Source organism: Oncorhynchus mykiss, chromosome 10 (genome assembly GCF_013265735.2).
Source record: "Oncorhynchus mykiss isolate Arlee chromosome 10, USDA_OmykA_1.1, whole genome shotgun sequence".
NCBI lineage: Eukaryota > Metazoa > Chordata > Actinopteri > Salmoniformes > Salmonidae > Oncorhynchus > Oncorhynchus mykiss.
This window is the reverse complement of record NC_048574.1, coordinates 63,077,068-63,104,884: the sequence shown is the minus strand read 5'-3', so window position 1 is coordinate 63,104,884 and position 27,817 is coordinate 63,077,068. Positions and strand designations below refer to the sequence as shown.

The 27,817-nt window shown below is 44.3% G+C and overlaps 4 protein-coding genes and 1 long non-coding RNA gene across 11 annotated transcripts in view; 2 read left to right on the top strand and 3 right to left on the bottom strand.

The window, feature by feature from the left end:
- Positions 1-27,817, bottom strand: part of LOC110534616 (oocyte zinc finger protein XlCOF7.1-like) — a 1,104,347-nt gene that overhangs the window by 398,150 nt on the left and 678,380 nt on the right. Inside the window, exons 2-6 of one of the 7 annotated variants that reach the window (XM_036934444.1) lie at positions 23,747-23,874; positions 22,797-23,402; positions 21,123-21,253; positions 20,794-20,958; positions 16,557-16,721 (exon numbers count right to left, since the gene is read on the bottom strand). The exons of 3 other annotated variants lie outside the window; for them this stretch is intronic. In XM_036934444.1, the coding sequence (XP_036790339.1) occupies positions 16,557-16,721; positions 20,794-20,958; positions 21,123-21,253; positions 22,797-23,145 (810 nt within the window). In that variant the 5' untranslated portion in view covers positions 23,146-23,402; positions 23,747-23,874. Of the gene's footprint in view, positions 1-16,556; positions 16,722-20,793; positions 20,959-21,122; positions 21,254-21,864; positions 22,365-22,796; positions 23,403-23,746; positions 23,875-27,817 lie in introns of those variants that run through there. 3 more of the 7 variants (XM_036934443.1, XM_036934447.1, XM_036934457.1) reach the window with 3 other exon arrangements.
- The window catches only part of LOC110534632 (transcription factor Sp4), a 195,054-nt gene that overhangs the window by 102,304 nt on the left and 64,933 nt on the right, over positions 1-27,817 (top strand). The window lies entirely within an intron of this gene.
- LOC110534636 (zinc finger protein 583-like) lies at positions 855-11,581 on the bottom strand. Its single transcript, XM_021619558.2, has 3 exons — positions 11,159-11,581; positions 9,915-10,045; positions 855-2,433 (listed from the first exon to the last, which is right to left on the bottom strand). Exons 1-3 carry the CDS (start codon positions 11,421-11,423, stop codon positions 1,156-1,158), a joined length of 1,674 nt encoding a protein of 557 aa, XP_021475233.2. The 5' UTR covers positions 11,424-11,581; the 3' UTR covers positions 855-1,155.
- On the top strand, positions 10,068-13,967 carry LOC118936899. The gene is made up of 3 exons (XR_005034336.1): positions 10,068-10,147; positions 10,410-10,475; positions 13,857-13,967. It is a non-coding gene; the product is annotated as an uncharacterized LOC118936899 (long non-coding RNA).
- Positions 14,523-16,071, bottom strand: LOC110534701 (zinc finger and SCAN domain-containing protein 5B-like). The gene is made up of 2 exons (XM_021619632.2): positions 16,027-16,071; positions 14,523-15,787 (listed from the first exon to the last, which is right to left on the bottom strand). Exons 1-2 carry the CDS (start codon positions 16,061-16,063, stop codon positions 14,829-14,831), a joined length of 996 nt encoding a protein of 331 aa, XP_021475307.2. The 5' UTR covers positions 16,064-16,071; the 3' UTR covers positions 14,523-14,828.

Genomic DNA, 27,817 nt, shown 5'->3' with positions numbered 1-27,817 from the left:
AATTAGGTTATTGTGGAGTAATTACAATGTTCCATCACAGCCATTAAACTGTTTTAAAGTCACCATTGGGCCTCCCGAGATTCTGGATTCTGGGTCCAAGTCCAAGCTCTGTCACAGCCGGTAGACCCATGGGGTGGTGCACAATTGGCCCAGCGTCGTCCGGGTTAGGGGGGGTCCTTGTCCCATCGTGCACTAGCGACTCCTGTGGCGGGCCGGGCGCAGTGCACCCTGACACGGTCACCAGGTGCATGCCGTTTCCTCCGACACATTGGTGCGGCTGGCTTCCGGGTTAATTGAGCACTGTGTCAAGAAGCAGCGCGGCTTGGTTGGTTGTGTTTGAGGATGCACGGCTCTCGACCTTCGCCTCTCCCGAGTCCGTATGGGAGTTGCAGTGATGCGACAACTGGATACCACGAAAAAGGGTCAAAGTGACCAAGGGTCTCTTGGTGAAATCCCTGAACGGTTTCCTTCCTCTCCGGCAACTGAGTTAGGAAGGACACCTGTATCTTTGTAGTGACTGGGTGTATTGATACACCATCCAAAGTGTAATTAATAACGTCACCATGCCCAAAGGGATATTCAATATCTGCTTTTTATTTTTACCCATCTACCAATAGTTGCCCTTCTTTGCGAGTCATTGGAAAACCTCCCTGGTGTTTGCGGTTGAATCAGTGTTTGAAATTCACTGCTCGACTGAGGGACCTTACAGATAATTGTATGTGTGGGGTACAGAGATGAGGTAGACATTCAAATTTCATGTTAAACACTATTGCACACAGAGTGAGTCCATGCAACTTGTTTAGAACATTTTTACTCCTGAACTTATTTTGGCTTGCCATAACAAAGGGGTTGAATACTTTTCAGCTTATCATTTATTATTACATTTGTAAAAAGACAAAAAATGTAATACATTTTAAATTCAGGCTGTATCACAACAACATTTGGAGGAATTCAAGTAATATACAATGCTTTCAGAAAGTATTCACATCACACAATGTCTGGATGCAATATTCTACCCAGGAATATCCAACACTGAAATATGTTACTCTCATTATTCCGAATGCATTTGTTGATTTTTTCAGTTGACAGTAAAAAATCATCTTTGACTTTAATCTAAACCTTAGAAGCTATCGAGCAGAATGGTTACTTTCTATGTTATACAGAGGAATGTTTTTTCTGCTGGTGTGTCCTTAGGTAGCTCCTCTCTGAGAACTTCTTCCCACAGTGCATACAGGTGAACGGCCTCTCTCCCTCGTGGACCTTCAGGTGCATCTTCAGGTTGCCAGCCAGGGCAAAGCGCATGTGACACTGGGTACAGCTGAAAGGTTTCTCACCTGTGTGGACCCTCTGGTGCCTCTTCAGGTCACCAGCCTGGGAGAACCTCTTCTCACACTGGGGGCAGCTGAAGGGTTTCTCCCCTGTGTGGACCCTCTGGTGCCTCTTCAGGTGGTCCTGGCGGGAGAACCTCTTCTCACACTGGGTACAATTGAAGGGATTCTCCCCTGTGTGGACCCTCTGGTGGATCTCCACCTTCTGGAGGCAGCTGAAGCCTTTGTTACAGAACATGCAGAGGAACCGTTTCTCTTTACTATAGCCTGATGTGGCTCCCCCTCCCTGAGTCTGGGCTCTAGCCCTGTCGTTGGAGTTAAATACCTGATCGAAAAAGACGCGGCCATGTGAATCGGAAGGTGCCATCGACGTAGACACTGGGTCCCGATCCCTGAGCTCGTGCGAAGGGGAGTGGATTGCGACATTTAGACTGGTCTCTAACCCATCCCTGCAGTCTAAGAAGTCACTGGTGTTGCCCTGCGAGTATCCTTTCCATATAGGAGTCTCGTCTGCATTACATGTCAGAGGAGCGTCGCCTTCCACTTTCACTTCATCTATCACTATAACCTCCCCTTTCTTATCTAGGCACCCTTCAGAGTATACTCTACTACTGTAGGGGTTCCAGTCCCCTCTAGACAGATCAGTCTGTGTCTCTAATACCAAGGGCATGATGCCAGGGTCCATCTCTGTCGTATAAGAACGAGACAGATCATTAACAGTCTCTAATGCATCACTTGAGTCTTGATGGGAATGAACTGTCCTTGGGCTCGAGTTTTCATAAAGTAAATATTTTGAGTCAGGAGCAGGAGAACAGCCCAATCTCCCCAGCAACAGTCTCTCTGGGTCTGATCCGTGGTCAGATCCTGTGTGTAAGAGCCTGTGTGTCTCGGTGTCTGTCTCTGACTTGAGGATGACCTCCGTGATGCTGGGTCGGGTCCTGGGCTGGGGCGTGGTGGCAAGGTCCACCACGGCTACAGGGGGCGCCACTCCAGCCGCTGCTCCAGTCTGAATGTCTCTGCTGTGTTGTGGGTCCTCCTCTCCTTCAGTCTTCTCCTGCTTGACCAAAGACGATGCTCCAGGACCTACAGCCTCTGCATCCGCAGGCTGACACAAGAGAGATGATTATTATCGGTAAAGGAGTTGAATTCGATAACAATGTCATAGGGAAGTCTCATGTAAGCAAATTGGGATATGTATGTGGCATATGTTCTAGGATTCATCCGATAGTATTGAGCAGCGAGTTGTGCCGGGAAAATAATTCTGGGGCCCTTAGTATTTCCTGATCTGGTAACCTAACCAGGTAAAAGTCAGGACTTTATACAGCCTGGGGTGATTAATCTGTAGTAAAAAGGTTTAATATGGGCTTTTGCAACAGCTAAATGGGGATCGTAATAAAATACATGATTTGAAAAGAGGATAAACATGGTTGGACAATAAAACTCACAAGACTGCGCTTGTTTTATGCAGGTTTGAATCGCGTAGTCCTGCCCTATGCAACTGTCAGCTATTGTGTTTGATTAATTCCAGTTAATAATTTGATTGAAAAAGTCTAGGTAGCCTAGTCAGCCCAAGTTTGAATATAAACCAAATCTGATCCCATTCACATTTTCTCACTAACAAATAGGCTACAGATACACAACGTTACCACTTTGTTTACCCTGGCCAGAGCGACAGGGAGCATAGTAGGCTAGACTATGCAGCTACGGTTTTTAGTAGCCTACAGTTGATCAGACTGAGAAACTGTGTCGTCTCCAAGGAATACAGCATGTCAGATAGCTAGTGTTTAGGTGTATATGCTGCCACATTTATGTAAGAGTTTTTGATGGTGTCTAAATAAATAAATACCATGGGAATGTGGAGAGCATACCTTGATTTCAGTTAATCTGATTGGTAAAAACACTCAGACTGCAGCAGCACTCTGGTGTTGACAGAGAAATTGTGAGAGAGTTGACAAATCCGTGTATGAGGGCTGTCAATTTTCTATAATGCCTGCCACAAGAAGTTAGTCATTCTTGAATGCGCATTATGCATGATTCTGGTTAAATTGGTAACATAAGGGACATTTTATAGACACTCTTGAAAGCCAGATCAGTGATTAGTGCAACAAAAAAAAGCAGGTTCAACTATTTTGATAAAACAATATATTATTTGTGGGTCTTATGGTTGTGGAAGGCTTATATTTATCTTAGGTATAATTTCACAAGCCCTGAATTAGTTACATTATTTCTGACTGCTTAACATCCAGCGTATATGACCATTAAATTGTACAACAAAGCTTATTTAGAGAAAACCTTTTTAAAAATGAGATACAGTGCATTTGGAAAGTATTCTGACCACTTTACTTTTTCCACATTGTTACAATATAGCCTTATTCTAAAATGGATTAAATAAAATGAAAAACAAATTAAATCTACACACAATACCCCATAATTATGAAGTGAAAACAAGTTATACATTTTTGGTCATTTATATTTAAAAAACATTTAAAATACCTTATTAATAGAAGTATTCAGACCCTTCGCTATGGAGACTCGAAATTGAGCTCAGGTACATCCTGTTTCCATTGATCATCCTTGAGATGTTTCTCCAACTTGACTGGAGTCCACCTCTGATAATTTCAATTGATGGGACATGATTTGGGAAGGCACACCCATGTCTATATAAGGTCCCACAGTTGACAGTGCACGTCAGAGCAAAAACCAAGCCATGAGGTTGAAGGAATTGTTCGTAGAGCTCCGAGACAGGATTGTGTCGAGGCACAGATCTGCTGTCTGCAGCATTGAAGGTCCCCAAGAACACAGTGGCCTCCATCATTATTAAACGGAAGAAGTTTGGAACTACAAAGACACTTCGTAGAGCTGGCTGCCTAGCCAAACTGAGCAATCGAGGGAAAAGGGCCTTGGTCAGGGAGGTGACCAAGAACCTGATGGTGCGTCTGACAGAGCTCCAGAGTTCCTCTGTGGAGAAGGGAGAACCTGCAGCGCTCCACCAATCAGGCCTTTATGGTAAAGTGACCAGACGGAAGCCACTCTTCAGTAAAAGGCACATAACAGTCCGCTTGGAGTTTGCCAGAACGCACTTAATGACTCTTGGACCATGAGATTCTCTGGTCTGATGAAACCAAGATTGAACTCTTTGGCCTGAATGCAAAGCATCACGTCTGGAGGACACCTGCCACCATCCCTACGGTGAAGCATGGTTGCGGCAGCATCATGCTGTGGGGATGTTTTTCAGCGGCAGGGACTGGGAGACTAGTCAGGATTGAGGGAAAGATGAACGGAGCAAAGTACAGAGATCCTTGATGAAGTCCTGAGCGCTCTGGAGCAGGTTCTCAGACTGAGGCATAGGCTCATCTTCCAACAGGACAACAACCCTAAGCACAGCGAAGACGCAAAGGGCTTGCTTTGGAACAAGTCTCTGAATGTCCTTGAGTGGCCCAGCCAGAGCCCAGACTTAAACCAGATCTAACATCTCTAGAGACCTGAAAACAGCTGTGCAGAGACACTACCCATCTAACCTGTCAGAGCTTGTAAGGATGTGCAGAGAGGAATGGGAGAAACTCCCCAAATACAGATGTGCCATGCCTGTAGCATCATACCAAAGAAGACTCAAGGCTGTAATTGCTGCTATAGGTGCTTTAACAAAGTATTAAGTAAAGGGTCTGAATATATTTGCTGTAACAAGCAGTTCTCTTTGTAGTAATGGTGCAGGCATGACAGTCATGAACCTGTAGGGCTCGACATTAACACTTGTCCTTTTGTCCGGGACAAGTAAAAAAACAAGTAAGATAAGAAAAATGTCCATTCAGAAAACTCCATTTACAAGTAAAAATAAACACACAACAATTACTCCGATCAGAGGCCAACATTGGAATAATATTCACATTTATTTCTCATGTTAAAATGTAGGTGATATGCATGTTGGTTACAGCCTCATGTACAAATCGATGCAGACATGAGGAGCCAGAAATTGTAGCCGTTCTAACGGACAACAATAAGTAGGTCTGTCCAGGGGCTGTTGGCTGTGCCTCTGTACTACATGGACATTGTTGGCGCACCCCCTTGGGTTTGTGCCGTGGGGGGAGATCTTCTTTGTCTATGCTCGGCCTTATCTCAGGATGGTAAGTTGGTGGTTGAAGATATCCTTCCAGTGGTGTGGGGGCTGTGCTTTGACAAAGTGGGCGGGGTTATTTCCTGCCTGTTTGGGCCTGTCCCGGGGTATCGTCGGATGGGGCCACAGTGTCTCCCAACCCCTCCTGTCTCAGCCTCCAGTTTTTATGCTGCAATAGTTTGTGTCAGGGGGCTACGGTCAGTCTGTTATATCTGGAGTATTTCTCCTGTCTTATCCGGTGTCTTGTGCGAAATTAAGTATGCTCTCTATTTCTCTCTCTCTCTCAGAGGACCTGAGCCCTAAGACCATGCATGCCTCAGGACTACCTGGCCTGATGACTCCTTGCTGTCCCCAGTCCACCTGGTCGTGCTGCTGCTCCAGTTTCAACTGTTCTGCCTGTGGCTATGAAGCCCTGACCTGTTCACCGGACGTGCTACCTGTCCCAGACTTGCTGTTTTCAACTCTCTAGAGACAGCAGGGGCGGTAGAGATACTCTGAATGATTGGCTATGAAAAGCCAACTGACATTTACTCCTGGGGTGCTGACCTGTTGCACCCTCTACAACCACTGTGATTATTATTATTAGAGCCGGCTGGTCATCTATGAACATTTTAACATCTTTGCCGTGTTCTGTTATAATCTCCACCCTGCACAGCCAGAAGAGGACTGGCCACCCCTCATAACCTGGTTCCTCTCTCTGTTTCTTCCTAGGTTCTGGCCTTTCTAGGGAGTTTTTCCTAGCCACCGTGCTTCTACACCTGTATTGCTTGCTGTTTGGGGTTTTAGGCTGGGTTTCTGTACAGCACTTTGTGACATGAGCTGATGTAAGAATGGCTTTATATATACATTTAATTGATTGATTGACAGACATTGGCTTACCCAAACGACAACTCATGCTCCGTTTATTTATTGGCTTCCTGGTAAGATCCTAATTTGATAAAGCCATAAATATCATTGTTTTTGTCACAGAAGGCTGCTGAGGGAAGGACGGCTCATCATAATGGCTGGAACGGAGCGAATGGAATGGCATCAAATACATGGAAACCATACTTTTTTTTTTTATGCACTGCTCAAAAAAATAAAGGGAACACTAAAATAACACATCCTAGATCTGAATGAATGAAATATTCTTATTAAATACTTGTTTCTTTACATTGCTGACAAAAACACACAAAAATTATCAATGGAAATCAAATTTATCAACCCATGGAGGTCTGGATTTGGAGTCACACTCAAAATTAAAGTGGAAAACCACACTACAGGCTGATCCAACTTTGATGTAATGTCCTTAAAACAAGTCAAAATGAGGCTCAGTAGTGTGTGTGGCCTCCACGTGCCTGTATGACCTCCCTACAACGCCTGGGCATGCTCCTGATGAGGTGGCGGATGGTCTCCTGAGGGATTTCCTCAGTCTGGACAGTCTGTGGTGCAACGTGGCGTTGGTGGATGGAGCGAGACATGATGTCCCAGATGTGCTCAATTGGATTCAGGTCTGGGGGACGGGCGGGCCAGTCCTTAGCATCAATGCCTTCCTCTTGCAGAAACTGCTGACACACTCCAGCCACATGTGGTCTAGCATTTTCTTGCATTAGGAGGAACCCAGGGCTAACCACACCAGCATATGGTCTCACAAGTGGTCTGAGGACCTCATCTCGGTACCTAATGGCAGTCAGGCTACCTCTGGCGAGCACATGGAGGGCTGTGCGGCCCCCCAAAGAAATGCCACCCCACACCATGACTGACCCACCGCCAAACCGGTCATGCTGGGGGATGTTGCAGGCAGCAGAACGTTCTCCACAGCATCTCCAGACTCTGTCACGTCTGTCACATGTGCTCAGTGTGAACCTGCTTTCATCTGTGAAGAGCACAGGGCACCAGTGGCGAATGTGCCAATCTTGGTGTTCTCCGGAAAATACCAAACGTCCTGCACGGTGTTGGGCTGTAAGCACAACCCCCACCTGTGGACGTCAGGCCCTCATACCACCCCATGGAGTCTGTTTCTGACCGTTTGAGCAGACACATGCACATTTGTGGCCTGCTGGAGGTCATTTTGCAGGGCTCTGGCAGTGCTCCTCCTTGCACAAAGGCGGAGGTAGCGGTCCTGCTGCTGGGTTGTTGGCCTCCTCCTACGGCCTCCTCCATGTCTCCTGATGTACTGGCCTGTCTCCTGGTAGCGCCTCCATGCTCTGGACACTACGCTGACAGACACAGCAAACCTTCTTGCCACAGCTCGCATTGATGTGCCATGCTGGATGAGCTGCACTACCTGAGCCACTTGTGTGGGTTGTAGACTCCGTCTCATGCTACCACTAGAGTGAAAGCACCGCCAGCATTCAAAAGTGACCAAAACATCAGCCAGGAAGCATAGGAACTGATAAGTGGTCTGTGGTCACCACCTGCAGAACCACTCCTTTATTGGGGGTGTCTTGCTAATTGCCTATAATTTCCACCTGTTGTCTATTCCATTTGCACAATAGCATGTGAAATGTATTGTCAATCAGTGTTGCTTCCTAAGTGGACAGTTTGATTTCACAGAAGTGTGATTGACTTGGAGTTACATTGTGTTGTTTAAGTGTTCCCTTTATTTTTTTGAGCAATGTATATACACTTTCACCCCCCTACCCTCATTAGAGTAAACTAACGGACAACAATACTTCTACTTACAGCTACTTCGTTCACATCTACAGTACCTGTAATTAAATAATTCTACATATAATCCTAATTTCCTCTTTCTTCAAGTGCTAGATTATCACTCACAGCGGCCAATCCACCAGTCATTCTGAGTTTAACTCCAACCCTTCGATATCCACAGATTAACCCATCTTTCCCATTTCCTTTTGCAATACATCCCTCCATTTTACTATGATGTCTTACAAGGGTCTTGAACCTCCCTATTTGTAACATTTCTACCATTCATTCCCTAACAATAAATAGCTTACCCAAAAGTATAATGATATTTCCTATTGACTGATGGTTTTTCAGATCCTGCAACAACAGTTTGTTAGGGTTTTAGTCCAGAGAAATCAGAGAAAATTAATTAAATAGCCACTGCTAAATAATTATCCGCAGTGACCCTATATTGCACTGACTATGCCAACGTGTCTCAAACTAGGGGTCTTGAATTAAAAATGGGGTCGCGAGAGAAACTGTGAAATAAAATTAAGGTTGTAATAAACTGAGCGGTTTCTGTTTCCTTCCTACAAATAAAATGTGGCTCTATCTTTTATACGGTTTAAGCTACAAAATATTATGACCCCCATCACTGAAAGATAAGACTCAGAAATACATATGTGTCTCCCTCAATAAATGCCCACAAGTCTCATTAGAACAGAGTGGACTAGACCAGTGGAGAAAGAACATCAATGATGACATCTTGACCATGTTTTGTTATAATCTCCACCCGGCACAGCCAGAAGAGGACTGGCCACCCCACATAGCCTGGTTCCTCTCTAGGTTTCTTCCTAGGTTTTGGCCTTTCTAGGGAGTTTTTCCTAGCCACCGTGCTTCTTCACCTGCATTGCTTGCTGTTTGGGGTTTTAGGCTGGGTTTCTGTACAGCACTTTGAGATATCAGCTGATGTACGAAGGGCTATATAAAATAAATATGATTGAAATTTGAATGATGTTCTTTTCTACACAGAAGATCATACAAAATGATCGCCTGATGATTTTCTGAACTTCCCAATACCTTTCTGATCCCTTATTGAGGTCACTAGTTAAGGTATCGTGGCTTTCACCTGGTCAGTCTATATCATGGAAAGAGCAGGTGTTCTTAATGCATTTTAGAGTCCGCTACCCCTGTCGCCCCATGAATGGTTTTGACCACTAACGTTTAAAAAGATATGTTTTGCATGGCCCGGTGCTGCGGGTGAGCAGGATTTGCAACCATTCCACTGATTCTAAATAGAAATCTCTACCCACCCTGGGGACCAGGCCAACCAAAACTAATACACGCTTCAAACCATACATTAGGCTATCCATATTACCAGATCTTCTATTCTTTCTATTTCTATGGTGGATTTGCAGCTGCGATGTAGATAATGCATTGATGTATAGCTAGCTAGCTGAAACGACAGAGAGAACAAAGAATATAGCTATTTGATCATGTCTGTGTGTATATCCAAATATTAATGATGTCTGGAATCCTATATGGTTTCACTGGAATTATCAACAGGCAAGAATTAGACAAACGGCAACCCTCAACAGCTCGTATAGCCACGGTTTAGCTGAGATTCAACTGCTGACAGGTAGTCTTTCTGAAAGAATTATTTTCACCTAATAGTATGCCTGTTAACCAAAATGGTGCTCACAGGTGGAGGTGGAACCTAAAACGAGAACTTCCTCTCTAGGACAGGAATTGCTCGAAATAGGTGCGATAACTTATTTTGAGGTGGGCCTTTAATAGTGGAGTGAAGCCTTTCTGAAATAGACGGGGCACATTTGATGTACTGTTTTATGTTACTCTATGACACTAACCTCTATCACGATAACATGCTGGGTTGAGGTTCCAGTCTCCTCATTTATAGCTATGGGTTGGTCATCTCTCCACGGGTTGAGTCCCGCTGGCTTCACAAAGCTCCTGTGGCCTCCAGTGAAATGTTCTTCACCTGAGAGAGTGAATGGAGGAAAGGGGTGGTTAAGTTAGATACTTTGTGCTCAGTGCTATATTGTACACTATTGACACTGTCTACAATTGGCAAGGATGCAAGGTAACAGTTCTCATAATTTCTTGATATCCTAATTTATTGCTGGATTCTTTTCCATGCACCACATTTTTTTTATTGAGTATGACAATAGGCAATTGGTTAGAAGCTGGTTAGAATATGATACTGTCTTTGTCTGAAATCCAGTTTGCCTACTACTTAAACTTAAACTGCATACTAATCGTATAACATACTACTTAGTTTAAAAAAAAAAATACAGTAAGCAACAAATACCAACATACTAGGCTAATCCATTTTTCTACATTAGATGGGTTTCGATTCTGCCTGCACTCCGTCGAGGGACGAGCATCACGGATGGGTGACGCCATCTGACGTAAGGCAGTGAGGCTCATTGTGCTTTCAAGACAACTGGGAATTCCGAAATAACCGAGGTCAAATAATGACGAAAGTGATCTCCAGGTCGGAAAGTCGGAGCTCTAGAAAGACGACTTAATTTCCGTCATGCAATTTCCAGTCAGAGGGAGTTTTTTTCCCGAGTTCCCAGTTGTTTTGAATGCAGAGAAGTTGGAGATGTACTTGTTCTGAGTTGTTTTGAACCCGGCATAATACAGAGAACGCGTCATCTAATTGCGATGTTTCCCGCCAATCGTTAGTTTAGTAACTCATCCATATCAGCTGTTGTCAAACACACGTGAGTCTTACTCGAAAGTGAACATTGATTTATACTAGACGAAAAGCCGACATGAGTATAACATACTGGCACTCAAAGCTTACTCAATTTTCTAAAATTCACATACTATAAAAATATTTAGGCATACCTAAAAGGCCTATTATTTAGAACGAAAATATAGGTATTAGGACAAAGCAATTCTGTCGGTGGAATAATACTTTTCTTAATTTACCTTCCTGGTAAAATACAAACATTGTACAATATGGATATCAGAGAAGTATTACATACTATCCAAAAACTGACCAAGTTCCAAACCTGGGTAACATATCTGAGCAGAGGGGAACGGGGCGACAGGCCACGCAGCCTTCGCATTCAGCAAAATGTACCTCTTGCCATTCCTCTGTATCCGTCGAGGATCTTGACACTATTGGGACGACTCGCGAGGACGCGCTCCCGTGACACCTTCGGTTCCAGAAGCTGTAGTTTCCTCCGCAATGCCCTGTTTTCTTTCTGGCTTTGAGACATTTCCAAACGAAACACGGCATAGTCGTCGTCTACGAGTTTACATATCTCTGTAACGGCTGCATTCGCTAGCACCTCCATAATGGAGGCTATCTGAGTGTGAAAAACCACACCGTCACAGTTTGCCATTGTTAGCTAACACGAATTAAACAAACTGGGGTAACGTTAAGTATGTGATGCTGTGCAGTTAAATTAACAATGTTCCACTGTGTTAATAAATGTCTAAATAACAATAACAACCTTAACGTGGAAATTGTTATTGGTCACTTCCGTTTGTTTGGCGTCATAGCTTAAAGGGTGTGGTTAAACGAAAAGGTTGTGCGCGCTGTTCTGTGAATTACGGTACAGATTATTACGTTACACATCAAATCTCTTATGATCTGTATCTTTCAAGACGATAGGAGAAATTGATAATGAATAGATTTATTCCGTCTACATCACCTCAGTAAGATAAAGATTAAATTGTCCTTGTTCTATCCAATGTTTACCGTCTCTCTAAAAGCAGGTATTTACACAAGCCTGTTTCAAATGATAAATTAACAAAGGATTAATGAGGGGTATGTGGTTATTTACCCTCTTAGCCCAAGACACCAAACATAACTACAGTGCATTCGGAAAGTATTCAGACCCCATGACTTTTCCCACATTTTGGTACGTTACAGCCGTATTCTAAAATGGTTAGAATATTCCCCCCACCCCCCTCAATCTACACAAAATACCCCAAAATGACAAAGCAAAAACAGGTTTGGGAATGTTAGCAAATTTATAACAAATACAAAAATATATAAATGTAATATTTCAGTTTAAGTATTTCGACCCTTTACTCAGTACTGTGTTGAAGCACCTTTGGCAGCAATTACAGCCTCAAGTCATCTTGGGTACGACGCTACAAGCTTGGCACATCTGTATTTGGGGAGTTTCTGTCTCTGTCAGGTTGTATGGGGAGCTTCACTCCACAGCTATTTTCAGGTCTCTCCAGAGATGTTTGATCAGGATCAAGTCCGGGCTCTGGCTGGGTCACTCAAGGACATGCAGAGACTTGTCCCGAAGCCACTCCTGCGTTGTCTTGGCTGTGTGCTTAAGTTTGCTGGAAGGTGAACCTTTGCCCAAGTCTGAGGTCCTGACCATGCTTCTCATGGTCTGAAAGTCCTTTAGGTGCTTTTTTGGCAAACTCCAAGCGGGCTGTTATGTGTCTTTTACTGAGGAGTGGCTTCCGTCTGGCCACACTACCATAAAGGCCTGATTGGTGGAGTGCTGCAGTGATGGTTGTCCTTCTGGAAGATTCTCCCATCTCCACAGAGAAACTCTGGAGATCTGTCAGAGTGACCATCGGGTTCTTGATCACCTGCCTGACCAACGCCCTTCTCCCCAGATTGTTCAGTTTGGCCGGGCGCCCAGCTCTAGGAAGAGTCTTGGTGGTTCCAAACTTCTCCCATTTAAGAATGGAGGCCACTGTGTTCTTGGGGACCTTCAATGCTGCAGAAATGTTTTGGTACTCTTCCCAAGATCTGTGCCTCGACACAATCCTGTCTCGGAGCTCTCGGAGCTTTGCTCTGACATGCACTGTCAACTGTGGGATCTTTAATAGACAGGTGTGTGCCTTTCCAAATCATGTCTAATCAATTCAATTTACCACAGGTGGACTCCAATCAAGTTGCAGAAACATCTCAAGCATGATAAACGGAAACAGGATGCACCTGAGCTAAATTTAGAGTCTCATCGTAAAGGTTCTGAATACTTATTTAGATTGTACTGTTTTTTATTTTTAATACATTTGCAAAAACATTTTTAAAAATGTTTTCGCTTTGCCATTATGGGGTATTGTGTGTAGAATGATGAGGGGAAAAATTTATTGAATCCATTTTAGAATAAGGTTGTAGCGTAACAAAATGTGGAAAAAGTAAAGGTGTCTGAATACTTTCCGAATGCATTGTACGTCAGCTACAGAAAGGTTCCCAGATGCCCTCTGTGTAAATCTCAAGCCACACTGCTACTATTTCTCCCCATTGTGGACACTCCTATGTCTGATAAGGGTACTCAGGAAGGAGAAGCTCTTGTAACATACTTTGCACTTGAAGGGCCTATCCTTAGTGAAAACGGTCTGGTGCTTCTTCACATAGTTTGCCTCAGTAAAGTGCTTCGCACACGTGGGGCAGGCGTATGGCTTGTCTGCTTCCGTCTTAACGCTCGGCCTCCCACGTTATGACCCAATGACAGCAGAAGTAGAAGCAGGAGCCACTGCCCTCAGGTGGTTAGTCTTTGAGATCCCTCCTTGATCTCTAGACATTGTTTGGGTGTTGTTGGGATTGTGTGTTGTGTTGTAGGCTAGGTACCTCTTGTGGTGAACGCCCATCCTTAACCTGTCTGTATTGATGGGTTAACCATGAGCCAGCTGAGGAAGGCTAGACCCAGGCACAGGCCTTCCATGAACTCAGGTACAAGGCATTCGACGAGACTGAAGAAGACATACTTCCTGTTAGAATACCCACCACTGTCTGTGAAGGCTGAAGCCCAGGGTGACCTACTCTGTTCATCATGGATACTGTGGTGTTTGTATCACAGGAACAGGAGGGTCTATCTCTATCAGGCCCTGCTTCATCCCTGCACTGAGACTGTGAAGAGAAGGGTCTGGGCTGCAGACTGGATCCCTGACAGGAGCCTCTGTCTCTCTGATGACCACCAGGACTGAGGTTGTTCAGACCACCTGTCCACTGGTTGTCTTCTGTGTGGTTGTGGAGTCTCTGTCCCTCGTGGTTGGGTCCTGGTTGTGACTCAGGAAGGAAGAGCGACAACTCCCGATCCAGGGTTCCGATCCGGGGCCAGGGTTTGTGACCTGCCACCTCAGAGGTCCAGTCTCTTCCGCCAGCAACACTGGATATCAGAAGGTCCTCATGGACCGCAGACTGTAAACACACAATTTAACAGAAAAGCATTAAGGTCTTTATATAAGAAACTCTGCTGTACACACAGAAACATGACACTATAAAATGTTCTCCACAGTCAAGCCCATCTCTAATGCTAATACAAATGTAATATAACAAATTTCCATGTGTTGACTCAATAATTAAGTATAATGTTTTGGTTCGAATGAGATGTTTTGTGCAGCAAAACAAAAATAACCAAATCAGTCAGCACAGTCAGTTTTGTATTTAACTTCAACAAAATGGTAATACACTCAACTTTGAAGTACAGTACTTTTATTGCACAAAACAATACGTGACAAGTAGAATAACTTTTTCTGTAAATCTGGTACCCTCATTTTGAAAATAAAATAAAGGTTCAACATTACACACAGCTTCACTACTTTATGTCAAGTAAACATTAATTAATGCACTATCATTTCCTCATTATAAAACACCAGCATCAAACACCATGAGAAGGTTGTCACTTTTCATCAGTGAAGCATTTTTACAGACACCATCACAGCAACCATCATCACCATATCATCTACTCCGCCTCATCATACTATAAATCCAACCTCAACAGAATGAACTACAAACTAACTAGTACTACATTATTATATGTCACTATACACTATACATGGGCCGTGTGCATTTTCTGCTGGTGTATCCTGAGGTAGCTCCTCTCTGAAAACCTCTTCCCGCAGTACATACAGCGGAACGGCTTCTCGCCCGTGTGGACCTTTTGGTGCCTCTTCAGCTGGTGCTGGTGGGAGAACCTCTGCTCACACTGGGGACAGCTGTAGGATTTCTCCCCTGTGTGGACCCTCTGGTGTCTCTTCAGGTGACCAGCCTGGGCGAAGCGCATATCACACTGGGTACAGATGAACGGTCTCTCCCCTGTGTGCATCCTCTGGTTGATCTCCACCTGTTTGGGGAAACTGAAGGCTTTCCCACAGAAAGAACACGAGAAACGCTTCTCTTTGCCACCAGATCTGCTGATAGCGTTACTACTACTGTTATTTGTCAATGGGCTTGTGTAGCCATTTAGTGCTGAGGAATTGGCATTGTCTGAGTTCTGGTTTAACATTAGGAGAGTGTGAGGAGGACGAAGGCCAGGAAGTGTCTGTGTTGTCACAGGGTCCATGTTCCAGTTGATAGATCCTATAGAAGGCAGGCTGAAGGCAGCACCTGTTAGGGGGTTATCCGGAGGAGTCATCAGTATCTCTGAATCAAAACTATAGGAGCAGGATGGAGCATCAGTAGCTGAGTCTCTGTCTGTTCCCTCTCGACTCACACTGACACCTCCCTGTCCTCGCAGACCAAATCTAGGCCTTGCCCTGGTCTCAGCAAGTCTGTTGTCATGGAGACTAAGTTTGGTTGTTGGTTTGTGTTCGACTGTCTGTTTCTGGTCACGGTTAACAGTGTTGTTCCCCAGCCCAGAATTAAGGACGCTGTCCCTTCCACTGACCTCCACTATGTCGCCTCTGTTCCTGCCATGCTCAATGACGTTGTCCCCTAGGCCCTTGGTTGCACCCGTCTGGGTATCCAAGATGGCTCCCCTGTCTCCTCTGTTAGCCTCCAGCCAACCACCTACAGGGAGAGGTTACAAAATAGACTTTACAAACATGGCAGAGAATTCTACATATGGATTTCTTTTTTTTTACCTGGTCAAGTTCATACATTATGTGTGTTTTGTATTTAAACATAAGTTGTATTGATTTAATTTTATGAATGAAGAAAATAAATAAATAATAATAGCCAGGTGCATCACTATTCCCACTGAAGATCTATAACTATTAGTATGTAGGCTATATGTATTTATCTCTTACTTTGCTCCCCCATCTTTAGTCCATTCAGCAGATCCATTCAGCAGATCAATGCTCTCTGGTCCATCTTCTTCTCCTCTTTGACTAGCAGCAGATCAGGCTTCCCATCCTCCATGTCTACTGACTGTAAGAGATACAGAGTGAGAGGATGTTGGATCATGAAATCTGATATGAGCGCCCCGCTATGAAGCACCTTCTGATTGGGCAATGAGGGATTGCTGTGAGTATTATACAAACAGGTCAATTTATTTGATACTATGCAAACGTGTTAGTTAATTTGATTACTTGACACTCTTTAAGGGTTTGATAATTCAAAGGCATGGTCCCACACCTAAAATGTATCAAGACCTGGGCCCGTATTTACATAGAGTCTCAGAGTTAAAGTGTTGATCGTCCCCAGCCGTCTATATAGTCTAATTCATTTTGATCTAAAAGGGAAAACTGATTCTAGATCAGCACTCCTACTCTGAGAGGCTTTGTGGATATGGGCCCTGACCTAATACCATTCCGACAGTAGTTCACAGTGAGCTCACCTCAGTGAGACTGTGTGTGTTCCTGTGCTGCTCAGCTGGTTCCTCTGTGGGTTCAGGAGGAGGTGAAGTCTCGTTGTCCTCCATGACCATGGTCCCCTCAGGGTTCCCCAGACCCTCCTCAAACCCCTCCTCCTTCACCAGCAGCACCTCTAGACCCTCCTCCTCCTAGAAGAGGTGATACAGATTACACAGACTTACACACCCTCAGGTACGTACACACAGATAATAAACACACTTTCAACATGGAGTGTTTACCCATCCCCACTACGTTTGAGTCCTATACTGTAGTTACAGAATGACTTCATTGTTTTTAAACCCATCATGGTGGACATAAATATGATGTGGGTAAAAACAAGTCAGCTATGAAGTCAAAAGCCATCAGACAAACCTGACTAAACTATTTTGATGTGTACAGTAGGTGTTTGTTAGTGTGTTTGGTATGTGTAGGTATATTTAGTAAGTGTATATTGGTTATAAAGCGCTGTTGTGTGTTTGCAGAATAGTGTGAGATCAGATGTGATGTATACTAAAGAGAGTCTCAATTAAAGTCTTAGAATGAAAGTCCCATGTTGTCTTTATTAAACAGAAACAAGTTTCAAATACTCCATATGAAAACCACATTCATCTCTCAAGCTACTATTTTTTCCTAGCTTTCAAATAGGCGCGTTCTTCTCTCCCCTGCAACTCTTCCCTGGGTCCTTATTGTATAAGAGAAAGTTGTGTTTTCTGTCAATATACCTGGTAAAGTCATGGTTAATAAACAACTAGGGGGGCCCTGTAAAATCAGATTTTCCCCCCAAAATAGTGTTTTTGGTCTGCCTGGAAGAATACCCAAAAAATATTCCCCTTTAATTGCGCATCTGGCCCTTTAATTATGCGTCTAGCGATGGCTCTGTACTGCTGCTGCTCATTTCATGGTAAAGTTAGCAAATAACAAATAATAGATACAAACAGTTCATATTTAATTGAAAAGGTTTTGGGGACACTCAAAAGACAGTTATCACATCAACTGGCTACACACAGAGTGATAGACAAATGCCTGCACCACACAGACAGACAGAGGCAATATTGCTGAAAATGTATTGGGAGAGTGTTTAATTTGGCTTTGTCATCAAATAGTGACTAACAAGGGGTGGGACAATGTCAATACAGCGTTGATTAGATAGTAGCTGGGAGCTTGCGGTGTCTGATACTTGTGAGGTTTGTTTATGTCATTTTGCAATGGAACACGTGAAAATTGAATATATATACAAACAGGTAAATTTATTTGATACACATTTTTCCATTGGGCATAGAGAAAATGTTGTATTTTTAAAGCAATTGCCACCAATTGCCCAGCCCTGGCCTACACAGTACAAACACAATATGTAACAGACTTTTAGGCTTATACAGTTGAAGTCGGAAGTTTACATACACCTTAGCCAATTACATTTAAAGTCAGTTTTTCACAATTCCTGACATTTAATCCTAGTAAAAATTCCCTGTTTTAGGTCAGGTAGGATCACCACTTTATTTTAAGAATGTGAAATGTCAGAATAATAGTAGAGAAAATGATGTATTTCAGCTTGTATTTCTTTCATCACATTCCCAGTGGGTCAGTAGTTTACATACACTCAATTAGTATTTGGTAGCATTGCCTTTAAATTGTTTAACTTGGATCAAATGTTTCGGGTAGCCTTCCACAAGCTTCCCACAATAAGTTGGGTGAATTTTGGCCCTTTCTTCCTGACAGAGCTGGTGTAACTGAGTCAGGTTTGTAGGCCTCCTTGATCGTACACGCTTTTTCAGTTCTGCCCACAAATTGTCAAAAGGATTGAGGTCAGTGCTTTGTGATGGCCACTCCAATACCTTGACTTTGTTGTCCTTAAGCCATTTTGCCACAACTTTAGATGTATGCTTGGGGTCATTGTCTATTTGGAACCAAGCTTTAACTTCTTGACTGATGTCTTGAGATGTTGCTTCAATATATCCACATAATTTTCCTACCTCATGATGCTATCTATTTTGTGAAGTGCACCAGTCCCTCCTGCAGCAAAGCACCCCCACAGCATGATGCTGCCACCCCCATGCTTCACGGTTGGGATGATGTTCTTCGGCTTGCAAGCCTCCCCCTTTTTCCACCAAACATAATGATGGTCATTATGGCCAAACAGTTCTATTTTCGTTTCATCAGACCAGAGGACATTTCTTCAAAAATTACGATCTTTGTCCCCATGTGCAGTTGCAAACCGTAGTCTGGATTTTTTATTGTGGCTTTGGAGCAGTGGCTTCTTCCTTGCTGAACGGCCTTTCAGGTTATGTCGATATAGGACTCGTTTCACTGTGGACATAGATACTTTTGTATCTGTTTCCTCCAGCATCTTCACAAGGTCCTTTGCTGTTGTTCTGGGATTAATTTGCAAATTTCGCACCAAAGTACGTTCATCTCTAGGAGACAGAACGCGTCTCCTCCCTGAGCGGTATGACGGCTGCGTGGTCCTATGGTGTTTATACTTGCGTACTATTGTTTGTACAGATGAACGTGGTACCTTCAGGCATTTGGAAATTCCTTCCAAGGATGAACCAGACTTGTGGAGGTCTACAATTTATTTCTGAGGTCTTGGCTGATATATTTAGATTTTCCTATGATGTCAAGCAAGAGGCACTGAGTTTGAAGGTAGGCCTTGAAATACATCCACAGGTACACCTCCAGTTGACTCAAATGATGTCAATTAGCCTATCAGAAGCTTCTATAGCCATGACATAATTTTTGGGAATTTTCCAAGCTGTTTAAAGATACAGTCAACTTGGTGTATGTAAACTTCTGACGCACTTGAATTATGATACAGTGAAATATATAAGTGAATATATATAATATAATATATATATATATATTATATAATATATAAGTGATATAAGTGAAATAATCTGTCTGTAAACAATTGTTGGAAAAATTACTTGTGTCATGCACAAAGTAGATGTCCTAACCGACTTGCCAAAACTATAGTTTGTTAACAAGAAATGTGTGGAGTGGTTGAAAAACGAGTTTTAATGACTCCAACCTAAGTCTATGTAAAATTCCGACTTCAACTGTATATGCCTTTGTTTGATATGTAATGTCTGGATGCAATATTCTACCTAGGAAAATTAAACACTGAAATCTGTTAATCTCGTTATTCCAAATGCATCTGTGGGTCTTTTCTGCTGACAAAAATAAAAATGAATCCTTGTCTTTAGTGAAGGGTTTGATCTCAAGTCAGAAGCTATCAAGTGGAATGGTTATTTTCTATTGAGTGGAATGTTTTTTCTGCTGGTGTATCCTGAGGTAGGTCCTCTCTGAGAACCTATTCTCACAAAGGGGGCAGCTGAAGGGTTTCTCCCCTGTGTGACCCCTCCGGTGCCTCTTCAGGTCACCAGCCTGGGCGAAACGCATGTGACACTGGGTACAGCTGTAGGGTTTTTCCCCTGTGTGGACCATCTGGTGTCTCTTCAGGTGGCCAGCCTGGGTGAAGCGCATATGACACTGAGTACAACTAAAGGGTTTCTCCCCTGTGTGGACCCTCTGGTGGATCTCCACCTTCTGGAGGCAGCTGAATCCTTTGTTACAGAACATGCAGAGGAACCGTTTCTCTTTACTGTTGCCTGATGTGGCTCTCCCTCCCTGAGCCTGATCGAAAAGGACATGGCCATGTGAATCGGAAGGCCCCCTCGACGTGGACTCTGGGTCGCGATCCCCGAGCATGTGTAAAGGGGAGTGGGTAATGACATCTGGATTTGTCTCTAAGCTTTTCCTGTAATCTAAGAAATCTCTGCCCCGTGAGTGTCCGTCTCCTAGGTGATTAGCTGCATTCCATGTGGGAGGAACGTCGCCCTCCACTTTCACAGTCACTTCATCTACGACCAGACCCTCCCCTTTCTTATCTAGGCACCCTTCAGAGTATCCACTACTACTGTGCCGGTTCCAGTCCCCTCTTGACAGATCAGTCTGTGTCTCTAAAACCAAGGGCATGTTGCCAGGGTCCATCTCAGTAGCGTAAGAACAAGACGGATCATTACCGCCAGTGTCTAACGCGTCACCATCCCCAAAGGAATGAACCGTCCTCTGGCGAAATATCGGTAAATACTCTGCAGGAGGACAGCCCAGTGGCTCCAGTCTCTCTGGGTCTGATCTGTGGTCAGATCCTGTGTGTAACAGCCTGTGTGTTACAGTTAAAGTATTGGTCTCTGTCTTGAGGACGGTGTTCAGCGTTCCACTGACCTCCGTGATGCTGTGTTGAGTTCTGGGCTGCACTGGGGCTGTCGTGGGGTCCTGCATGGCTACAGGGGGCACTCCAGCCATTTCAGTCTGAATGTCTCTGCTTTGCCGTGGGTCCTCCTCTCCTTCAGACCTCTCCAGCTTGACCCCAGGACCTGTATCTGCAGACTGACACAAGAAAAGTGGAGGTTATTACTGGTAAATGAGTGGAATTGTATAACAATGTTGTAGGGAAGTCTCACAAGCTCCCCTATGGCAGATAAAGATGTACATGTAAGCAAGTAAATAGCTGAGGGGGTACTGTAATTTTGATGTAATACTATTACACTAACCTCTATCATGATAACGTGCTGGGTTGAGGTTCTACTCCCCTCATCAACTGTGATTGGTTGGTCATCTCTCCATGTATTGTGTCCTGCTGGCTTCACAAAGCTCTTGTGGCCTCCAGTTAGATGTCCTTCACCTGAGAAAGTGATTGGGGAAACAAACAGTTTTCAGTTTGCATGTGTGTTATATTAAACATAGAGGAGGGAGTAAAATGTAGGCAAGCAATAAACATTTCAGAACAACTACTAGTCGAATAAGACATGGGAGAGATGACAAATTTTGGAAAAGAGATTTATTTATAGACTAATACACTTGAAACAAATAGCCAAACTGAAAACTGGAGACATTACTAGTGCCTCCACCGCGATCAAAGGACCCAAATAAAAAAAAAGCGTACTGTCTTCTAGGGTGGCTAATGCTACTTCCTGATGTTGCCAGGGGTAGACAGACTCACGTGGTGTGCAACATCCGAAAGTGGTGGTGGGATTATTTGTATTAGTACAGTACGCACATTTCGTCCGTGTTTTCCCCCACAGACGAGCCATTAACTCAAGTTAAGAAGGAAACTGAAGCCTTTGCAGCCTGAATGGAATATGTTTTATGTGCCAGCCGGTCCATGGGGGACAAGTGTATGTCCGAATACATTAAAGTTGGACGTAAAATGCCAAACGATGTAAAAGGCCGGATGGGCTAGGCTATATATGAACGGCGACAACCTCCGCTCTCTCGGCCATCTGCTAAATGTACCTCTTGCCATTTCTCTGTATCGGTCGAGGATCTTGACACTACTGGGACGACTGGCGAGTGCGCGCTCTCGCACTATTCTCTCTGCGCGCTCACGTGCCACCTTCATTTCCAGTAGCTGTAGCTTCCTCCGCAATCCCCTGTTTTCTTTCTGGCTTTGAGTTATTTCCAAACGAAACACTGCATAGTCGTCGTCTACGACTTTACAGATCTCTGCCACGGCTGCATTCGCTAGAACCTCCATGATGGAAGCTATCTGAGTGTGAAAAACCGTACAGTTAACGTTAGCCATTTTTAGCTAACCAGCAGTCAGATAGCATCTATAAACAAAGACCCGGGACCAACGCGAATTAAACACCGCCTGTGGTAATTATGTTAAATGTCTAAATAACAACGCTTGTTTCTGGTCACTGTTCGCTTCCGTTCTTCTTCTTTAAAGTTTTCGATTACACCTATTGGTGTATTGCAGCCACCTACTGTACGGGGTCTTCTTCTTTGATATTATGGTGGTCCGAAAACAAATGCTATAGGTGCATGCCGCCACCTACTGTTTGGCTGTATATCAGCCCAAATAATTAACAAAATACAAATAACAAGGCAAAACTCAATGTACTCCTTTATTTAGGCTCTGGGGCCTGAGAAGAAGAGCATCTTTGGACAGTATTCTTTGCAATGTTTCGTCAGTGAAGTCCTGGAAACCCCAAAACCTTTCAGCTCCAGTTTCTTTGTCTTTTTGTTCGTTTATGCAGTACAATTAATCATATGTTCGATAAACACCATAAAATCCACCTTCTTCACAATCAGTATATCAGTACAATTAATCATATGTTCGATAAACACACCATTTTAAATTGTATTCATTTTAGAATAAGGCTGTAACGTAACAAAATGGGGAAAATGGGAAGGGGTATGAATACTTTGTGAATGCACTGTACCTTTTGTTGCGAATGCCCATCCTGGCACTGTCTGTATTGGTGGGGTAACCACGAGGTACTCTAATTGAGGAAGGCTAGACCCAGGTCCAGGCCCAGACCTTCTATGAACCCGGTCATTAGGCATTAGATGAGACGCTGAAGGAGAAAACAGATTTCCTGATAGACTCCCACCAGGGGAGTCTCCCACCACTCTCTGTGAAGGCTGAAGTCCAGGGTGACCTGTCATCCTGGATACTGTGGTGTTTGTATCATAGGAACAGGAGGGTCTCTCTCTATCAGCCCCAGGTCCTGCTTCATCCCTGCTCTGAGACTGTGAAGAGAAGGGTCTGGGGCTGCAGACTGGATCCATGACTGGAGCCTCTGTCTCTCTGATGACCACCAGGACTGAGGTTGTTCAGTCCACCTGTCCACTGGTGATGTTCTGTGTGGTGGTGGAGTCTCTGTCCCTAGTGGTTCGGTGCCAGGTCCGACTCGGGAAGGAAGAGAGATGGCTCCTGATCCAGTGTCCTGATCCGGGGACAGGGTTTGTGACCAGCCACCTCAGAGGTCCAGTCTCTCCCACCAGCAACACCGAATACAGGTCAGCAGGTCTTCATGGACTGCAGACTGTAAACACAAATTGTACAGAAATGCACAAAGGTTTATATTAAAAAACAATGTTCTGTACACACAGAAACATGATCATTATAAAATGTTAACCACAGTCAAGCCCATCTCTAAAACTGGGATTCAAGTACCTAACAATATGGAGCCATTGGAGTAAAAAAAAAAAAAATCCATATGTGTTGATTCAAGAATGAAGAAGACAAAATCTACGCCTCGCCCTAGTCTCAGCCAGTATGTTGTCATGGAGACTAAGGTTGTTGTTTTGTGTTAAACTGTCAGTTTCTGGTTGTGGTGAAAAGTGCTGTCCCCACACCAGTTTTGAAGACACTGTCCTATCCATTGACCTCCACTATGTCACCTCTGGTCCTGGCCTGATCTGTGATGTCGTCCCCTAGGCCCTTGGCTGCACCCATCTGGGTCTTGGAATCCAAGATGGACATGCACTCTCCTCTGTTAGCCTCCAGCCAACCACCTACAGAAAGAGGTTAGAAAATGTGACCTGTTTCAGGAAGCTAGGCGTATGTCACATGTCACCACTTCACAGGAGGCATTTGAACGTAACAAAATGTTTTTTTTTTATCATAATGCGTTTTTGTGCAGAAATGCCTTCTGGAACATGTAAAATTTCATATGCCTTTATAACAAACTTGTATGCCATCTGTAAATATGAATACAATTGTTAAATTGTGACCCTAATTGGTTTAGCCACAGAAAGAGACAGGAGCCTTCCTGCTAGTCATGATTGGCTAAGATAATGGATGGGCTGGACATGCAGAGAGATGAGCTCGGATTGGCATGCTTGGCACGGTAGCATGGCACGGTAGCATGCTTCCGTCTATAACATGAGCTTCTCAGTATGTGTAGACAATAATTTCTACCACAGATTTGTGAAAGATGTCATGAAGAACTGCAAGTGTTGCTACTACTCTAAACATTGCTGCCCTTAATTTAACAGGCGCTATCGGCAACAATCAGAGAGAAAGAGTTTCTGGAGGACAATCGTGCCATGCTGACTCTAGGACTCTTAAAATGAATCAGACAATGAGGAAATCCCTGACTTAGTGTAACGGATGTGAAACGGCTAGCTAGTTAGCGGTGGTGCGCGCTAAATAGTGTTTAAATCGGGGACGTCACTTGCTCTGAGACCTTGAAGTAGTGGTTCCCCTTGCTCTGCAAGGGCTGCGGCTTTTGTGGAGCGATGGGTAACGATGCTTCGTGGGTGTCAGTTGTTGATGTGTGCAGAGGGTCCCTGGTTCGAGCCCGGGTATGGGCGAGGGGACAGAGTAAAGTTATACTGTTACATTGGTGCTGTTGACCCGGATCACTGGTTGCTGCGGAAAAAGGAGGAGGTCAAAAGGGGGGTGAGTGTAACGGATGTGAAACGACTAGCTAGTTAGCGGTGGTGCGCGCTAAATAGCGTTTCAATCGGTGACGTCACTTGCTCTGAGACCTTGAAGTAGTGGTTCCCCTTGCTCTGCAAGGGCTGCGGCTTTTGTGGAGCGATGGGTAACGATGCTTCGTGGGTGTCAGTTGTTGATGTGTGCAGAGGGTCCCTGGTTCGAGCCCGGGTATGGGCGAGGGGACAGAGTAAAGTTATACTGTTACATTGGTGCTGTTGACCCGGATCACTGGTTGCTGCGGAAAAAGGAGGAGGTCAAAAGGGGGGTGAGTGTAACGGATGTGAAACGACTAGCTAGTTAGCGGTGGTGCGCGCTAAATAGCGTTTCAATCGGTGACGTCACTTGCTCTGAGACCTTGAAGTAGTGGTTCCCCTTGCTCTGCAAGGGCCGTGGCTTTTGTGGAGCGATGGGTAACGATGCTTCGTGGGTGACTGTTGTTGATGTGTGCAGAGGGTCCCTGGTTCGCGCCCGGGTATGGGCGAGGGGACGGACTAAAGTTATACATTAGGTAAAAACATTTTCATTTAACCAGACATTGTAGTCTTCTGATGACAGTGGTGTGGAAGAAACGGCGATCAACAGTGTTGTTGTCATGGAAGAAGTTGACCAAGTTTTGAAATCAGTGGAATGTCTGGTGGAAGCAGAATATGATTGCAATTGCGAAGGGAGTCGAAAAGAGGCCCCCGAAGGAGGTTGTATGTTCGCTTAACCTCGGAAGCCAGCTGCACCATGTGTCGTCGGAAACACTGTTCAACTGACAACCAAAGTCATGTTTCGGAGGACGCATGACTCGACCTTGCCCTCTCCCGAGCCCGTTGAGAGTTGCAGTAATGAGACAAGTTCGTAATCACAAAATTGAGGAGAAAAAAAGGGGGTACAATTTTTTAAAATTATAATTAACCTTATTTACATAAGTATTCAGACCCTTTGCTGTGAGCCTCGAAATTGAGCTCAGGTGCATCCTGTTTCCATTGATCATCCTTGAGATATTTCTACAACTTGATTGGAGTCCACCTGTGGTAAATTCAATTGATTGGACATGATTTGGAAAGGCACACACCTATATAAAGTTCCCATCATTCAGGGAGGCGACCAAGAACCCTATGGTCACTCTGACAGAGCTCCAGAGTTCCTCTGTGGAGATGGGAGAACCTTCCAGATGGACAACCATCTCTGCAGCACTCCACCAGTCAGGCCTTTATGGTGGAGTGGCCATACTGAAGCCACTCCTCAGTAAAAGGCACATGACAGCCCGCTAGGAGTTTTCCAAAAGGCCCCTAAAGACTCTCAGACCACGAGAAACAAGATTCTCTCATCTGATGAAACCAAGGTTGAACAATTTGGCCTGAAAGCAAAGCGTCACGTCTAGAGACAACGACCCTAGGCACACAGCCAAAGACAACGTAGGAGTGGATTCAGGACAAGTCTCTGATGTCCTTGAGTGGCCCAGCCAGAGCCCGGACTTGAACATCTCTGGAGAGACCTGAAAATTGCTGTGCAGCGATGCTCCGTATCCAGCCTGACAGAGCTTGGGATTAACTGCCCAAATACAAGTATGACAAGCTTGTAGCGTTATAATCAAGGCGGTAATCACTGCCAAAGCTACTTCAACAAAGTACTAAGTAAAGGGTCTGAATTCCTATGTAAATTATAATTTTAAAAAAAGTATATATAAAATGTGCAAAAATTTATAAAAACTGTTTTTGCTTTGTCACTATGGGGTATTGTGTGTACATTTGAGGGGGGGGGGGGGGGGGGGGGGGATTGAATACATTTTAGAATAAGGCTGTAGCGTAACAAAATGTTGAAAAAGTCAAGGGATCTGAATACTTTCAGAATGCACTGTATACAGTAACTAACCCCTCTACTGCACACATTTTGGTTTTTCATTTTATTATGTTCTGAGGTGTTGTCCATCCCCAAAGACCTGGAGAAAAGGACCAACCTTGGAAAACCCTGGTATACATCATTGGTTATGACGTGCGAATTTCACCTGATCGTGGCTGACTGCCCATGTGGTCATGTTGTCTAAACTTGTAGGTACTAAAGCTTGTGGTGATCGGTGGCATGTTATAGAACCTATCCACAAGAGTGTAGGCTACAGCTTAGTTGTTAAGGTTGTAAAAGATGTGAAAGTTACTGTCTCACTGACCAAGGCCAATTTTGGCTCAGGGTTGGTCACATGACCCACTACAGTGACTGTTTTTCTCATTCCAATGATTTGATGATTGACAATCTATAAAATGTTTATTTTGCATGCTCGCGCACACGATGCGGGCAGTGTGGTCCGCATGTATAATTGCGCAAGCATTGGAAAATAAATTTGCACATACATGTTATTCAATTATTGCACCCACACTGCTTGCGCACGTCTGCGTAGCCTCTCCCATATCCTCATTGGTTTTTAGGAGCTTATATCCACGTGGGTGATTGAAAGGTGAACTGAGGTCCACACTCCAGTCCTGTTGGTACTGCACCTTAAAGTTGGTTGCCAACTGCAATATAAAGTGCAAAGAAGGAGAGATTACTAGAAACAAACTCCGTTTTCCCTTTTATCTGTGGATTAATTGTCAGAGTAGAGGACCTTGTGCATTTCAGGCAAATTATCAACCCAATGTTTATATCCCAGGACAAATTAGCTAGCAACAGCAAGCTAAATTGCCATAAATGTTTAATGCTTTTCGACCTGTCCCCAAATTAATACAGTTGGTTCAGAGTTCGTTTTGATATTTCAACCTACGTGTCCTGATCGCGTCTGATGTGGGTGGCCAAAATCAACATGGACGCATGCGCACGGGCGGTGTGGTCAGCATGTGAGACACTGCATTGCAGTGCTAGAGGCGTCACTACAGGGTCGGGAGGGCGTCATCCAGGTTAGCGACTCCTTGTGGCGGGCCGGGTGCCTGCAGGTTGACTTCGGTTGTCAGGTGAACGGTGTTTCCTCGGCACATTGGTGCAGCTGGCGTTAAGAAGCGCGGTTTGGCGGGTCACGTTTCGGAGAACGCATGACTCGAC

Coding starts and splice junctions, on each gene's coding strand:
- LOC110534636 (XM_021619558.2), bottom strand. CDS start 11,423: ATGGCAAACTGTGACGGTGTGGTTTTTCACACTCAGATAGCCTCCATT. Junction 10,046..11,158: donor ATACAGAGGAATGGCAAGAG/GTACATTTTGCT, acceptor TCACTCTCTCAG/GTGAAGAACATTTCACTGGA. Junction 2,434..9,914: donor AGCATGTTATCGTGATAGAG/GTTAGTGTCATA, acceptor CTCTTGTGTCAG/CCTGCGGATGCAGAGGCTGT.
- LOC110534701 (XM_021619632.2), bottom strand. CDS start 16,063: ATGGATCTGCTGAATGGACTAAAGATGGGGGAGCAAA. Junction 15,788..16,026: donor ACTAAAGATGGGGGAGCAAA/GTAAGAGATAAA, acceptor CTCTCCCTGTAG/GTGGTTGGCTGGAGGCTAAC.